This window comes from Nannobrachium achirus (assembly GCF_963921795.1).
Source record: "Nannobrachium achirus genome assembly, chromosome: 4".
In the NCBI taxonomy this organism is placed as follows: Eukaryota; Metazoa; Chordata; class Actinopteri; order Myctophiformes; family Myctophidae; genus Nannobrachium; species Nannobrachium achirus.
This window is the reverse complement of record NC_137813.1, coordinates 4,913,811-4,930,632: the sequence shown is the minus strand read 5'-3', so window position 1 is coordinate 4,930,632 and position 16,822 is coordinate 4,913,811. Positions and strand designations below refer to the sequence as shown.

The window sequence follows — 16,822 nt, the reverse complement described above, 5'->3', positions numbered from 1 at the left end:
TTCTCTATGTGAAAACGTGCGTGCGTGCGTGCGTGTGTGCGTGCGTGTGTGCGTACGTGTGTGCGTGCGTGTGTGCGTACGTGTGTGCGTGCGTGCGTGCGTACGTGCGTTGGACTGTATTAGACCTAGAATTATTGAATGATTTAACCAGTGAAAAATAGCAGATATACAAGCTCACAGCGCGGCACCGAGTGCCGCGCTGCGAGCTTGTAGATCTGCTATTTTTTTTAAAGTTGTGAAAATGTGTGCAAATCTTTGAATATATGTATTTTCAAAGCGAACGTTTGTAACTAAAATTTTGCTTCTGGGGGGGGGTCCCTGGAACTAAATATTTTGAGATGGGGGGTCCGTGGCCAAATACATATCATTTTGGGGGTCCTTCACATGAAAATGTTTGAGAACCACTGACATGGTAGTCTCTCAAGAACAGACTAACTGAGCTCCATTTACGGTAAGTAAAAAGGACCTTTTCTTTGACGATGGCTGGCCAGATTGCTGATTTAAAAACAGAGGTTTTTCAAAAAAACCTTAGAAGGATTCAAAAGACCCTTATAGAATTGGGTCAAAATTCTAATTCTCACGATTTTTCAAAAATACCAGATCTACAAGCTCGTGAGCTTGTATATCTGCTATTTTTCAATAGTTAAAGCATACAATGATGATACATAATAATGTGCACCCGTTCTGAATGGGTTAAGTACCGTAACTGTAACAGGCTGCTGTTTCTGTGTATCACAGTGAAAACTGAGTGTTCAAGGTTTTTCAAATGAGCTTGTAGATCTGCTGTTCTCAACGTGTTTGTGTCAGGAGTGGACTGGGCATCTGGCATACCGGGGGGCATAAGCCCGGTGGGCATAAATATGCAAGTGGGCCTGTGGGACAGTTTTCTTTTTTACAGAATTATTTTTGCTCTGTTTTAGGATAGTTAAGGTAATCTTTGGGCTATAAGTGAAGAGGGCCAATCCTTCAGTAGCACCGGCCCACAGAGCAGAGAGACATCACACGATTGGCCCACTGGCTTGTCTATCATCTGAATACCGGCCCTAGTAGCCCAATCACAGGCTGGTATGGCCCAGGAGTCCCACCCAAACATATAACAGCTAATTACAAGCCCACAACGCATCGCTGCCTCGATGCGTTGTGGGCTTGTAGATTTCCTATGTTCGGTTCGCGGCGTTTCAGTCCCGCCCTGGTGTGTGTGTGTGTGTGTGTGTGTGTGTGTGTGTGTGTGTGTGTGTGTGTGTGTGTGTGTGTGTGTGTGTGTGTGTGTGTGTGTGTGTGTGTGTGTGTGTGTGTGTGTGTGTGTGTGTGTGTGTGTGTGTGTGTGTGTGTGTGTGTGTGTGTGTGCGTGCGTGCGTGCGTGCGTGCGTGCGTGCGTGCGTGCGTGCGTGCGTGCGTGCGTGCGTGCGTGCGTGCGTGCGTGCGTGCGTGCGTGCGTGCGTGCGTGCGTGCGTGCGTGCGTGCGTGCGTGCGTGCGTGCGTGCGTGCGTGCGTGCGTGCGTGCGTGCGTGCGTGGTGAGCTGAGCTGAGGGGTGCTAATAAGAACAGACCACCTTTCATTTCATCTCTGCTATCCATCACCACACACACGCACACACGCGCACGCACACACACACACACACACACACACACACACACACACACACACACACACAGAGCACCCTGCAGGGAGAGGCGTGGGCGAACACAGATCAACCAGACCAATTATCCCTGCACAGTCAGAGAGAACCCCCACCACACACACACACACACACACTGACGCACGCACGCACGCACACACACACACACACACACGCACGCGCAAGCATGCGCACGCACGCACGCACACAGTCGAGCATCATTAATCAGCAATAAAATAGAACTAGGCTGCTGTACAATGGTATAGTCTGTGTGTGTGTCTACAGTATGTGTGTGCGCACGCATGTGCGTGTGTGCGTTACACTTTCTGCTGCACAGGCTTGCAGACTCAAACATCTTGACCTTGGTACAGCATGCTACAACTACACACACACACACACACACACACACACACACTGCAAGGATTGTTAGGGAGATATTATATAAAAAATCACACCTTGTGTGAAGTGAGCGAGCGGTGCTGTTTATCAGTTCATTTAATTAAGCGTCCCCCGCGAAGCTTAGCCAATGGGACCCTGGGCGTACAACAAACGTACAAAAAGAGCACTTTGTTCCAAGATGTAGGCCAGATGTAGACCAGATGATGTAGACCAGATGTAGACCAGATGTAGGTCAGATGTAGACCAGATGATATAGGCCAGATGTAGATGTAGACCAGATGATATAGGCCAGATGTAGACCAGATGTAGACCAGATGATATAGGCCAGATGTAGACCAGATGTAGACCAGATGATATAGGCCAGATGTAGACCAGATGATATAGGCCAGATGTAGACCAGATGTAGACCAGATGATGTAGGCCAGATGTAGACCAGATGATGTAGGCCAGATGTAGACCAGATGATGTAGGCCAGATGTAGACCAGGTGATATAGACCAGATGGTGTAGGCCAGATGTAGACCAGATGATGTAGACCAGATGATATAGACCAGATGATGTAGACCAGATGATATAGACCAGATGGTGTAGACCAGATGATATAGACCAGATGGTGTAGGCCAGATGTAGACCAGATGATGTAGACCAGATGATGAAGGCCAGATGTAGGTCAGATGTAGACCAGATGTAGGTCAGATGTAGGCCAGATGTAGACACAGATGTAGGCCAGATCTAGGCCACACTTCAGAACCCCGGACAAAGCCCGATGTTGGAGCTGCTCAAAAGAAAGAGATTTTACTTTAGAGCATCGCAGTGGGCGTGGTTTACTGGTCCCACAAAAAAATCTCCCGTTCATTTTCCTCATAGACTTTGATGAAAATATTTATAACAATTATGTTAAGCCTAGAACCAAGACATCCAGGATGGCAGTGAATCATGACCATAAAACCTTTGTTTCTATGAAAAGAACATTTTGAAAATCACTAAACAAAGGGTAGTTATTAAATGTAGTAATGTATATCAAATAATGTAATATTAAAATGTGTTTTCACATAGGATCAAAGGTTTTATGGTCATGATTCACTGCCATCCTGGATGGCTTGGTTCTAGGCTTAAAAAAGAAATGTTTTAGAAATGTGCAGATACCCTCTATACACTTAAACTTTATGTTGGTTTGTTTACAGTTGAGTGAGAAAACAATGGTTGCACATTAAGTTAATCATCTGGGGACCCCCCAAAATAATTGGGGGGTTCTGTGTGATCTGATGACTTCATCAAACGATAAAGTCGACTTCGACTCAACGTTTTACTGAGTCGAGTCGACTTGCAAAATTCACAAGTCGTTAATGCCCTAGTACCTACAGGACCGTGAGTAAACCATACGAGGCAGAAGGAAGGCTCCAATCATACTGTACTGTACTGTACTGTACTGTGCTGTACTGTACTGTACTGTACTGTACTGTACTGTGCTGTACTGTACTGTACTGTACTGTACTGTACTGTGTTTTGTATCAGAATGTGATTCATATTCCACTGCAGTGACTCATGCACTTCATCTGTTTCATCATTAGATGTTTATGTTCCTTTCTATTGATGTTGTTAGTAGTGGTTGTACGTGCGTGGCGCGTTTGACTGCACATCTGACTCAAAGTGAACACTAATGAGAGCAGTTTGTTTTTGTGTCTCGTTCATTGTTGACATTATGTTTGTTCCATATTTGATTAGACTATGATTCATCGCTCCAGGCTCCGATGAATCAATGCGCACTCTACTCTGATTTGTGCTGCTCTACCAGGTCATCAGTTCATCAATGAACTTTTAGTTCAAAATGTTGAATAATAACTATGAACTGAACCAAAGATATTTAATTTATGAAGATAGCTCAACCTCATTGGATCCACTAGAGTGCTAGAGTACACAAAACCTACAAAAAGCCTCCTAAGTGGGCGCCGTCTCTGACGGCAAATCTCGCGCACGTCCTGTTTACTGGTGCTATAGATCTGTTTACTGGTGCTATAGATCTGTTTACTGGTGCTATAGATCTGTTTACTGGTGCTATAGATCTGTTTACTGGTGCTATAGATCTGTTTACTGGTGCTATAGATCCCGCGAGAGTGTGTTTACTGGTGCTATAGATCCCGCGAGAGTGTGTTGCTGGGACAGCTAAAGACGATAATAAAGTTGATTTTCTCCTTTGTTGTGTCGCTGAAAAAAGCCACTTTAGTATGACAATTTTGTTATTGCGACCGAAGGTCGCATATACTCTGAAGAACCGTGTCGCTTGAGTGTCCTTCCTTCCTTCCGTATCCTCGTGACCGTCCGTATCCTCTGTGATGTCAGTGTGATGTCAGCGAGTTGTGACATCACCTCCTGTACAGGGCGGCTACACGAAATGTGGATAACACTATATATGGAGATAGTCCAGTCCATCATGTCATATGGGACTACCGTCATAGAAAGTAGCCATTGTTAGGCCGGAGTCATTGGCTGTCTAAACATGGAGATGTGGATAACACTATATATGGAGATAGTCTAGTCCAATATGTCATATGGGACTACCGTCATAGACAGTAGCCATTGTTAATCCGGAGTCAATGGCTGACTGTCTGTACCGGAAGTGATGTCACATGACATACTTTTTATGCCCATATATGAGTCCTAACATGGAGATGTGGATAACACTATATATGGAGATAGTCTAGTACAGGGGTCCTCAATAGGCGGACCGCGGTCCATGTCCGGACCCAGGCGCACCTCCGTCCGGACCGAGGCCCGCACGCACAGTTGTATCTGACGATCGGACTGACTGTGTGTGATTTGTGTTTGTGTGTGCGTGGGTGTGTATGTGCTCATTCGCTCAAACACATACATACACAGGCTCACAAGACACACCCCTACGCCAATTTGCAAGCCCACAAAGCGTAGCGGGTGCAACGTGCTGTGGGCTTGTAGATCAAAGGTTTTCCTTCCCTCCGAAGCAGCGCTCTCCATGCTGCTCCCCCCTCCCCTCCCCTCTCCACACTCATGCCGCTCGCTGCCTGAAAAAGTTGCTAAAACCTCTTGGAAACCATTGCTCCCACTGGATTAATAACTTAGAGATCTTCTACCTTTGGCTGTTCAATTGGAGAGGACAACAGCAACACATTAATATCCACGATGTAAGGCTCCAACTGCTTGCATTAGACGAGAAATGGTCGCGAAACTCGCGATGCGTGATCATGCGTCTTTAACATACAGTCGTCGCATATTATTGCCAGCTATCCTAGGCTGTGTTAGGTTAATAACTATGACTCGTTGACCCTGATTTGACTGGCCATTTGACATAGGCAACCAGCACAGTCTGGCTTGTGCAGTACGTGTGTCAACTGAATGTCAAGTAATCCTCTCCCCCTCACGCTAAGTTTCACTTTATTTTCCATTCTGAACGACAAGCCTAATATTGCATTCATGCTCTTTAGTTTCCAATAATTAAACTATAAGCCAGTGTTTTATTGCTACACAATAAATGTAAATAATGTAGCCTACTCTACATGCATAAATAATTATCCATTCATCCATCCATCCATCTTCAACCGCTTATCCAGCATCGGGTAGCAGGGGTAACAGTTCCAACTGAGATTTCCAAAGTTCCAAATAATAATAATAATAATTAAAATAAACAATTCTAATGATTATAAAATAAACATACATACATACAGTACATACTGTATAAATGTATCCGCCTTATTTCGCCTTCGCCTTTTTTTTTTCGGACCCGGACCTGTTTCAAAAAAATATTTCTGGACCTTCAAGATTTGTATTTGAGGACCCCTGGTCTAGTACATCATGTCATATGGGACTACCGTCATAGACAGTAGCCATTGTTAGGTCGGAGTCAATGGCTGTCTGTCTGACTGTCTGTACAGGAAGTGATGTCACATGACATACTTTTTATGCCCATATATGAGTCCTTCTGTACCACATCTCCATGTTTAGGCAAACTCCACACAGAAAGGCCCTATCGCCATCCGAACCTAGGGTGTGAGCGATAGGGCCTTTCTGTGTGGAGTTTGCGTGTTCTCCCCGTGTCTCCTAGGGTTGATACCCTCACAAAAACATGAACAAACTCCCCCCAGAATGACAACAACTAGAATCGTCAGAGAAACGCTGTGGTTGGCCAGATTGTCAAGAATTGGCGCGACCTCGCCCTTTAGGGCGAGGTTGCATGTCACCCTGAGGTCGCATTCCACCCTCGGGTGTCTTACTAGTATTATGTGGTTTGTGAAGATCGGGTCCAATATTTAGTTCAGTGACCATAGCTTCTGAAATATTATTTTGCTCTGTGTTCACGTTAGCGCTCTCATTGTAAATGAATAGACTCCAAACATGACTCCGCCTCCTAAAAAGGTATCCAGACTATCCACCTTTGTGAAACGGGAAGTATGGGTCTGTTCCGCCCTCTTGCTATCACCCTCTTGGACTGAACCAGTTCATTTTAAAAATGTGTGAACTGAACTTTGAACTGTTGTTCACTGTTGTTCACATCTTTCCGCTTGGCTTAGGAATGCAACAAAAACAAAACAAATCGAAGCTTCATAGGGTCTTTGTTTGGGTGAACAACCCCTTTAAGTGAAAGAAAAGAAAACACATCAACAACAGAATAACACTGGGAGTCAATCAGTCACTCTGCTGTTTGTTGCTTGGAGGACATCTTTGATCCAGGGATCACGTTTTGAAGATTTGTTATCCAGGCTTCATGTTTTGAAGGTTTGCTATCCAGGCTTCATGTTTCTCTGACTCGCACAACAATCTATCTATCTGATGGAGCGTTCGCTCTACCTTTGATCCTTGCTTTTTGCTATGGTTGTCGTTATCAGAGCTAATGGCACACAGACTTGCGCGTGCGCGCACTTACGCACACGCACACACGCACACGCACACGCACGCACGCACGCACGCACGCACGCACGCACGCACGCACGCACGCACGCACGCACGCACACACACACAATTCTTTTGCAGTTTGTGACTTTGAGCGTTGAGCGGGATAAGAACACCATGCCTCTCCTCTGAACCCATCTAATGAATGCTCTCTCTTCAAGCATCCTCCACACTCTGAACATTTCCCAGTCGTGTGTTTGTGTGTGTGCACCAGTGGTGGAAAGCAACTAAAGCACATTTAATGCAGTAAGTACACTTAACAATACAATTTTGAGGTATTTTGTACATTACTGGAGTAGCATATTTCCAATTTTCAAATACTTTCACTTCTACTCCACTGCACCTCAGAGGCAAATGTTGCACTTTTACTCCACTACATTTATTTGAAAACCAATAGTTATTTTGTAGATCGATTAGTATTGCAAAACACACATTAATAACCACTACATTTCGGCCATTTGAAAATAGTGTGTGTGTGTGTGTGTGTGTGTGTGTGTGTGTGTGGGCGTGCATGTATCTGTGTGTGTGGACTCCCTCAAATTCATATATATATCCTAAACTATTTTGTGCCAGGGACACCCAATACAAGATTTGTGTAGTTAAAATGTTTAACAGTTTGCCAGCCGAAATAGAATGGTTGTTGGTAGATTAGCCGTGACATTTCTATTATTGTATTATGATCTGAGACATAATATTATGTTTATAAACATGAGCCCGCCACCCCTCCTTTTTGTACTGCGACGTTGTTTTTTTTGTTTTTTTTCAAACTCACGGGGTTTGCTCACCATGAATATCTGGATCTCCATTGGGATAAAGTGGAGGTTTTGGCCAAGGCATCGTCTCCCCGTGCGTATCGCGTGCGCGATCCGTGTGCTTATAATCCAAGCATATGGTCCAGGTATGACTGAACGGTCGATGGGTGCAAGGAAGGCTGAAGAAGGAATGGAGCTGACGTCACTTCTGCTTCATCTTAGAGCAGCCATGAGCTATCGATGGACGAGCGGTGACTAGGGAAGGTTAGACGATCGCCGATTTTCGGATAAAAATCATTTATTTTGGTTTTAATGACATAGTACGGTAAAAGACGGCGCGGCTGAGACTCCTTGCTCAGATGTCCGGTATATTCCGGTTTTAATATTAAGGGGCTCCCCGTGGCTTGGAAAGGGTTAAGAAAATACTCATAATATTTCAAATATTTTCAAACAGCTGATCAATTTGTGTGATCATGCAGCCTCGTCGCTTCTTTTGTGCTAGAACCCCCGAAGCCGTTAAAATAACATCATACGATACTAACTGTATGTGTACCCAGACTGAAGTGCATGCTGACACTGTGAAGACATGCTGTTACAGGAGGATGTTCACTAATGAGCTGTCATTCAGGGAGCAGACACAGAGTTTTATTAGTTCCAAGTCGATGATATGTTAGAAATAAAACTGATTCCTTTAAAAACTACAAAAAGTAACCTGCTTCTTGACTATCGGACTATAAGTGAGCCCTATTAAGAATACTGGAATGGACAGTTGTATACAGTTGCCTCATAGATGTAGTGGAGTAGAAGTAAAAGTATTGAGTATTGGAAATGGGGGGGTCCATGGCCAAATACACATGAAAAGGTTTGAGCACCACTGACATAGAAACATAGGGTTTTCTTTCTTCAAAAAACCTTAGAAGGATTTGAAATATTCAAAGATTTTCACGATTTTTCAAAAATAGCAGAAAATAGCTACAAGCTCGCAGCGCGGCACTCGGTGCCGCGCTGCGAGCTTGTAGATCTGCTATTTTTCAATTGTTAAAGCACAGGGGCCCCACAGTAAATCCTTGTACCCACGGCCCAGAATTTGGTGTGACACCCCTGGATGGTGTGTGTGTTTATTGTGTGTGAACACATGATGTTTAATTCATGACTGAGGGTGGAAGGATCAGCGTGTTTCCTGTGCTAACTGGAAGGAAAGCCCTGATCCACCTCTGTGCTGTGAGCTGATTGATCCACACGCACGCACGCACGCACGCACGCACGCACGCACGCACGCACGCACGCACGCACGCACGCACGCACGCACGCACGCACGCACACAAGCCACCAAGGCTGCCAGTGATTGAATGTAATATAAAAACAGCCGTGGGGACTGTGTGTGTGTGTGTGTGTGTGTGTGTGTGTGTGTGTGTGTGTGTGTGTGTGTGTGTGTGTGTGTGTGTGTGTGTGTGTGTGTGTGTGTGTGTGCCAGGGACGTGCAGAGAATGTTAGAGAGGCAGGGGCTGAAATTTCTAAAAGGGCCTTTTGGTGAAAATATTGAAAATAGCAGACCTTCAAGCTCACAACGCGTCGCAGCGCAATTTTCAATAATTCTTTCATCATGAGATGCTGCATTCCAGTTCAGGAGAGTTTGGACAAGGTAATTTTCTTGAATGTTGCCTTCAGGTATGGCATATGGAAAGAGGGGGCATTTGCATTTCTTTCACCATAGTAAAAACTGCATTCATGGTCTGGAGGAGATGGCACTTTTTACAAAGGGATAAAAGGGCAGGGGCCCAAGCCCCCTTTGATGTCTATGTGTGCACGTGCCTGGTGTGTGCACGTGCGTGTGCACGCGTGTGTGTGTGTAAACCCAGTGGCCTGTAGCTGTGTTGTGTTTGGAAGCGTCTCCTGCACAGTGATTATGTAAAGGAAATAGATTGTTTTGCTGAAGGAAAGCTTCTCGCTGAGCACAAACAGCACTGTTTGTTTGTTTGTTTGTTTGTTTGTGCTGTGTGTGTTTTACTGGCTCTGGTTACAAAGTAGTAAGTAACTAGTATATCGTCACTGTCGTGCAGAAACCTCGTATCTCCAAGTTTCAAATTTGTAAATGTTTTCGCAAAAAGTAAAGCCCTGCTTCATCACATAAGGCCGTCGCACAAAAAGTAGTGCAAACAGCAGATCTACAAGCAGCTGTTTTCACTAGTTTAAATCATTTTTAAAATGATAAATACAAAACAAGCGGTTTTGGACAACGACGATATATGTTAGTTGGGGATTCACAGGCCCTAAAGCTCAAGAAAAAGGCTTGAATCTGTGAAGTCATGCAATACTTTTTTTGCGTGTTTTTTTTTTGTATTATTAATTTGGACTTTAAGGTCAGAATAAGAGACCTGCTCTGCCGGAAATGTGGTGAAAAATGCAGTTTTAGTCAGGAACACTCACATTAAATAAAATGCAGTTTTAGTCAGGAACACTCACATTAAAAAAAGTTTTAGTCAGGAACACTCACATTAAATAAAGTTTTAGTCAGGAACACTCACATTAAATAAAGTTTTAGTCAGGAACACTCACATTAAATAAAGTTTTAGTCAGGAACACTCACATTAAATAAAGTTTTAGTCAGGAACTCACATTAAATAAAGTTTTAGTCAGGAACTCACATTAAATAAAGTTTTAGTCAGGAACTCACATTAAATAAAGTTTTAGTCAGGAACACTCACATTAAATAAAGTTTTAGTCAGGAACACTCACATTAAATAAAGTTTTAGTCAGGAACACTCACATTAAATAAAGTTTTAGTCAGGAACTCACATTAAATAAAGTTTTAGTCAGGAACTCACATTAAATAAAGTTTTAGTCAGGAACTCACATTAAATAAAGTTTTAGTCAGGAACTCACATTAAATAAAGTTTTAGTCAGGAACTCACATTAAATAAAGTTTTAGTCAGGAACTCACATTAAATAAAGTTTTAGTCAGGAACTCACATTAAATAAAGTTTTAGTCAGGAACTCACATTAAATAAAGGAGAATAGCATTTGCAGGTTTCTGCAAGAATACGCTCCATTCTCCATAAACATGTGAAAGGCAAAACAGGGAAAGAAACCTTTGGAAAAAATGCATTTTGCATCTGTTTTTAACACTTGCTTCATGGGGGAAGTCACTCACAGTACCTTTAATACCAAATGCACACGCACATTAGGGCAGTAACGACTTGTGATTTTTGCAAGTCGACTCGACTCATAGTCTACTTGCCAGCCCATAGAGCCCCATTGTGAACCCGGACATATTGAGTACACCAATGTTTTATGTTATAAATGTTGAGTAAGGGTCCCCATCATGTAGAAACTGCCGGATGCTAACTTGCATATGTTGAGCAATTTGCATAATTTGCATAATTCGCTTTAATTAGCATAATCCCCTATAATAATGGATAATATGTCAAAAACTGATTGGCCGATTTGAACAATATTGGAGTGGTTTTGGGGGTTATTGAGGATGCTGAATCCATTTTCTAAATTCAAAATGGCCGTTTTAAACCAGAAATGGCCTTATACCAACTTTAAGTTGGGTGATTTTGATACTTTTTTGTTGATTTTCCAAATGATAAAGTGGCTATTTCTGGTAGGCTATTGTGGCAGTCAGTGTTCTAATAATTTGTGTGGATTGTCTATATTTGGCTTTTGAAATGCAGATAATGTATAAGCATATAAATAACCACATTTATAATTTAATTCATAATCAAAATCAACAAAAAAGTATCAAAATCATCCCACTTTAAGTTGGTATATGGCCATTTCCGGTTTAAAACGGCCATTTTGAATTTAGAAAATGTCAGAAATGGATTCAGCATCCTCAATAACCCCCAAAACCACTCCAATATTGTTAAAATCGGCCAATCAGTTTTTGACATATTATCCATTAGTATGGGGGATTATGCTAAATCGAATTATGCAAATTATGAAAATTGCTCAACATATGCAAGTTAGCATCCGGCAGTTTCTACATGCTGGGGACCCTTACTCAACATTTCTAACATAAAACCTTGGTGTACTCAATATGCCAGGGTTCAGATTCTGGCAAGTGGACTATCAGTAAAAAGTTGAGTTGAAGTCGACTTTATCGACATTTACATCACACACGACCCCGCAATTATTTTATACCGTTTTTAAGTATATAGAGGGTATATCTTCACATTTCTAAATTGCCAATTTAAGGACTTTTTAAAACCTCTAAAACGACAAATTAAACATTGTCCAAATTGTGAAATATATAGAGGCAGACATTGTGAAACTAGCCGATCTACATGCTCACAACGCCTCGTTGTGAGCATGTAGATCTGCTATTTTCACAATAGAACCATGTTATACCAAATGTAATGTAGCACTGTAATATTGGATCATTCCATCCTTGACAATAAGCAATCCTATACTGTTTGAATGCTATACAGACGCACACATGGAGCAAAAATAATGATAGAAAAAAATACAAAGGATATTTTTTTCAACTTCGACTTTCGACTTTCTCTGGTGGGAGTTGACTTGTGTAATAAAGTCGACTCAGTCGACTTGATGACTTTTTCGTTAACGCACACACGCACACGCACACGCACACACACACCCACACCCACACACACACACACACACGCACACACACACACACACACACACACGCACACGGTTACAATTATCCATCGGTGCTGGCTGTATAATTACTACTCAGACACAATCCTGGGGGAGTTTGACACATTAATGTTACTGCTAGGAAGAAATACAGTACAGTAGGACCTCTCCCTCTCCTCTCCTCTCCTCTCCTCTCCTCTCCTCTCCTCTCCTCTCCTCTCCTCTCCTCTCCTCTCCTCTCCATTCCTCTCCTCTCCTCTCCTCTCCTCTCCTCTCCTCTCCTCTCCTCTCCCATTGTGAACAGGCCTATTGTCATCTCGAAGGTCGCAGCTTTATTGGTGTGTGTGTGTGTGTGTGTGTGTGTGTGTGTGTGTGTGTGTGTGTGTGTGTGTGTGTGTGTGTGTGTGTGTGTGTGTGTGTGTGTGTGCATATGTGTCACTCTGTCCCCATGGCATACAGTAAATGTCAGAATGTGTCCTTGGACTGTGTAGAGTGTCCACCGCTCTGTGCAGCTACACTATGAGCTGCCTGTGCATGTTGTCGCTGTCGGGTGGATTGATTGATTGATTGATTGATTGATTGATTGATTGATTGATTGAATACTTTATTAACAGTTCACAAAGATTACAATGTTACGATTATACAACTATGCTAAAAGTATGATCCATAAAACATCAGAGTCACACCTTTTGTTGGCTTGAGTGGCCTCGAGTGTGGAAGAGTCCTTGAGCAAGACTCTGAACCCCTTGTTGCTCCCGGTGAGCAGGTTGGTGCCCTGCATGGTTTCCTCTGCCATCGGTGTATGAATGTGTGTGAATGGTTGAGTGTAATGCACAATCTCTGTAAAGAGCCTTGGATAAAGAAAGGCATTCCAATGTAGTTATTATTTAGTCACAAGCTTTTCCCTAAAGACGCAATTAACCACGCTACTTTTCACTTAAAAGGAAAAAAAAAACTTTTCAAAGGTAGCAAAAATATCAGACGCAATGCGTCAAGTGAAATAGTACCTAGCTTTTTTTAAATATAAAATAGGCTATATGTTTTGGGCTTTTATGCCTTTATTGATAGGACAGTAGTCTCGCGTGGCCAGACTGTTGCCTCCGCGATTTGTAAATGCTCCCGGCATACAGTCTGGGGCACGGAAATAGAAACGATGAGTGCGAGATAAAGCGGATGTGACGCAACCGCTCCCTTGGTGCAGTAACAATAACATGTCCTACTGGAAGCGTTAAGTCTCCTCTCAATATTTTTTGGGGGCGTTATTTTGTCTTTCTCTGGTGTTGTTGGTGTTACCTCCATGATGTTGTCAAACGTTTTCTTAAACTATACACGTATAGCAAGAATATGCCGCTCGAATGACTTTGTCTGAGCTATTGTGTTTCTGTTATGTTTCCGGTGGGACTACAGTTCAGTGCAGCAGTGGGTTGTGGATCGGCTATTTTCACTACTTTTTGCTACTTGTATCTACTATTTAAGGCCCCTCCACCTTGGGCCCTAGTAACTCAGTCCCCCCCCCCCCCCCCCCCCCCCTTGTGACGCCCCTGCACACACCCATGAGGATGTGTGTCGTGTGTAAGCTGCTTCACATTTCCAAAGCTCCATATCTGTGTGTGCTTGGGGCCATTAGGCTGCTGAAACAAAGGCCGTGCTAATTAATCACAACATCCTGACGATAACGTCTCTAAGGACTACAACCGTCTGGGCGGTAGGAACTACACTGCCCACATGCCCCCAGGGCCTGCTTCCTCACCATGATGCATGAGGAGTTCATTGTGTGAAGACACAGAGCTGTGTTACGTTTGCAATATAGAGAAAACTATCTTATGAAAAACCAGCTCAGTGGCCTCGGGTTAGAGTGCCCGCCCTGAGACTGCGAGGTCGGGGTTCGATCCCCATTCTAAAACGGCTAGTTCCATTCCTTCATTCTGATTGGCTGGTTTCCCTTTAATTGCTGTGGTATGAGACTATAACCTACACCTTGAATCAGTTTATATCAAACCCAGGTGTGTTATTTCTTTCCACAGTGTTGTGAAGCTAGACTAGAGAACTCGATTGCAAGTAAGAGGTGTGTTATTTCCGTGCAGTATTGAGCAAGAATCGTTGGTCTTGACTTTTTAAGGAGGGAAAAAAAATGTTTTTAAATCTAATGTATTTGTTTTGATACCTCTTACTCATATGCTGTAGAATGTCCTGAGATTTTTATAAGCGTGACCAAAGTGACCAATTAATAAAGGTGTGGTTAAAAGGTCTCTCTCTCTCTCTCTCTCTCTCTCTCTCTCTCTCTCTCTCTCTCTCTCTCTCTCTCTCTCTCCCCCCCCCCCCCCCCCCCCCCCCCCCACAGTGTGCTGTTTCGTGGTTCATAAACGCTGCCATGAGTTCGTCACCTTCTCCTGCCCTGGAGCCGACAAGGGGCCCGACACAGACGTGAGTTAATACTACACACATGCACACGCACACGCACACGCGCACACACACACACACACACACACACACACACACACACACACACACACACACACACACACACACGCACACGCGCACACACACACACACACACACACACACACACACACACACACACACACACACACACACACACACACTTTGCACTGAACCACTCATCACCTGTGCCCCAGGACTTTGATCTTCACAATGGCCCCGTTGCTTTTGCTTATGAAGACACAGAATGTAAGCTCTCAAATGACGTGCTACACATGCAACCTTCTCATTGCTTTGTTTGTTATGCAAGGAATGCACAAAGCCAAAAGGCAGGAGAATATTGTCTAGTGTTTTCAAGTCCAGTCCTGTAAGATGGAGTTGAGTTGAGATTGAGCTTGATCAGTCTTTGCTCTGCCTACGTTATTGTTTTCTAGATTGATATTCCTATGCATTTGTGGTTGACGTATTATCTTGCTTATTATCTTGCTTATTGTATCGATGTATTTCCTGCTTGTACCTGAGATTGTACATTTTGAATTGCTTTGGGAGGAAACGCAAAGCTACTGTAGCTCGCAATCTATGATGGCAATCATTTACTCGACTGGTGCCAACTTGGGAACGATGCACTGCCTGTTATACCCGCTGTCACCTGTTGTAACCGTCTGGCTGTCTGTGTCCCTTTTGTGCCCATATATGGACATCTCTGTATCTGTCTGCCTGCCTGGATATCTCTATTTTTTACCTTGTCCCTTTTATGCCCATATTTGGAGATCCCTGAATATGTTATAAGGCCATATATGGGCACAAGCTTGCTCCACTCCTCCACTGGTCTCAGTGGACTTTCTATTTCTGGATTACTCTATAAAATATTACTCTATAAAGTTAGGAAAGAACTATAGTGTAAGTAAGTGTAAAAAGAAAGCTAACTAGAAGCAGTGCTCTTCCGAGCACAGGTCTCCACCAGGCCAGGCGTCCTGGTGGTGCTACTGTATGGCCAATGTAAAAAGGGTGGCATATGTTCTTCACCTTAGACCTTTCATGGCAATCGGACACTGCATGCATGATTTGAGGCATTTTGTTCCAAAAATGTGTTTTGCTAAAGTCTACCTGCTGGTGGCGCTATAACAGGCCAATGTGAAAAGGGTAGCATTTGTTCCTTGACATAGTGGGAATATGTGTGGCAAATGTCACGGTAATCGCAAGCTGCGTTGATGATTTGAGGCATTTTGTTCAAAAACGGAGCAATCCTGCAAACTTTGGAAGCTAAGGGTTAGGGTTTTGTAGGGATTTGTAGGATTTTTGGACAAAATCTGTAAGAGTAGTGTACAGAAATGTGTTTTGCGAACATCGGCCTCATGGTGGCGCTAGAACAGGCCCATTTGAAAAATGTGGGTCAGAGGTTCTGAATTTGCATCCAGGGAGTGTGTGTGCTCATTTTGGCAGCGACTGGGCCAACGTGGTAACAAACTATAGATAGATAGATAGATAGATAGATAGATAGATAGATAGATAGATAGATACCTTTATTATCCCAAGGGGGAAATTCAGTAACTGTAAACTGCGAGGACGCACACACGGACGCACGCACGGACGGGCGGACGGACGGAGGGGAAAACATACTCTCCCCCATGCCTTCGGCTGGTGGAGACAACAACATGTTATCAATAACCAAGTTGATGTGGAACACATTGTTAACATTAGCATAAGACATGCAATCAGTGTACTGCATTTCTGGTGTGAATAGTTATAACATACTAGGCTGTCACTCAGCCTGAATCTTCATTTAGTTTCACTGCATTATTCAGTCTGAAAGCCCTCTGTCAGTGCAGCCGAGAGTGCTGAGTTGGAGGCATAGCAAAAGTGAGACTCTTTGGCGATTGGTTCATGCTGGATTATGCCGCTCCCGATTGGGCCGCGCCGCCTGGTTAGATTGTCAACCCGAGAAAACCCTTCCTTCTACAGCAGGGGTTTTCAAAGTGGGTGACGGGGCACCCTGGGGTGCCGTGACGGCAGTCCAGGGGTGCCGTGACGGCAGTCAAGGGGTGCCGCGAGATGATTTGCTAATATTTGGAATATATTTGGACACTTA

The 16,822-nt window shown here is 43.6% G+C and overlaps 1 protein-coding gene across 1 annotated transcript in view; it reads left to right on the top strand.

Annotated features, from left to right (window-relative positions):
• prkcab (protein kinase C, alpha, b) overlaps positions 1-16,822 on the top strand; it is a 337,435-nt gene that overhangs the window by 112,976 nt on the left and 207,637 nt on the right. Inside the window, 1 exon segment of the mRNA XM_080724767.1 lies at positions 14,636-14,718. Within this exon segment, the coding sequence (XP_080580893.1) occupies positions 14,636-14,718 (83 nt within the window).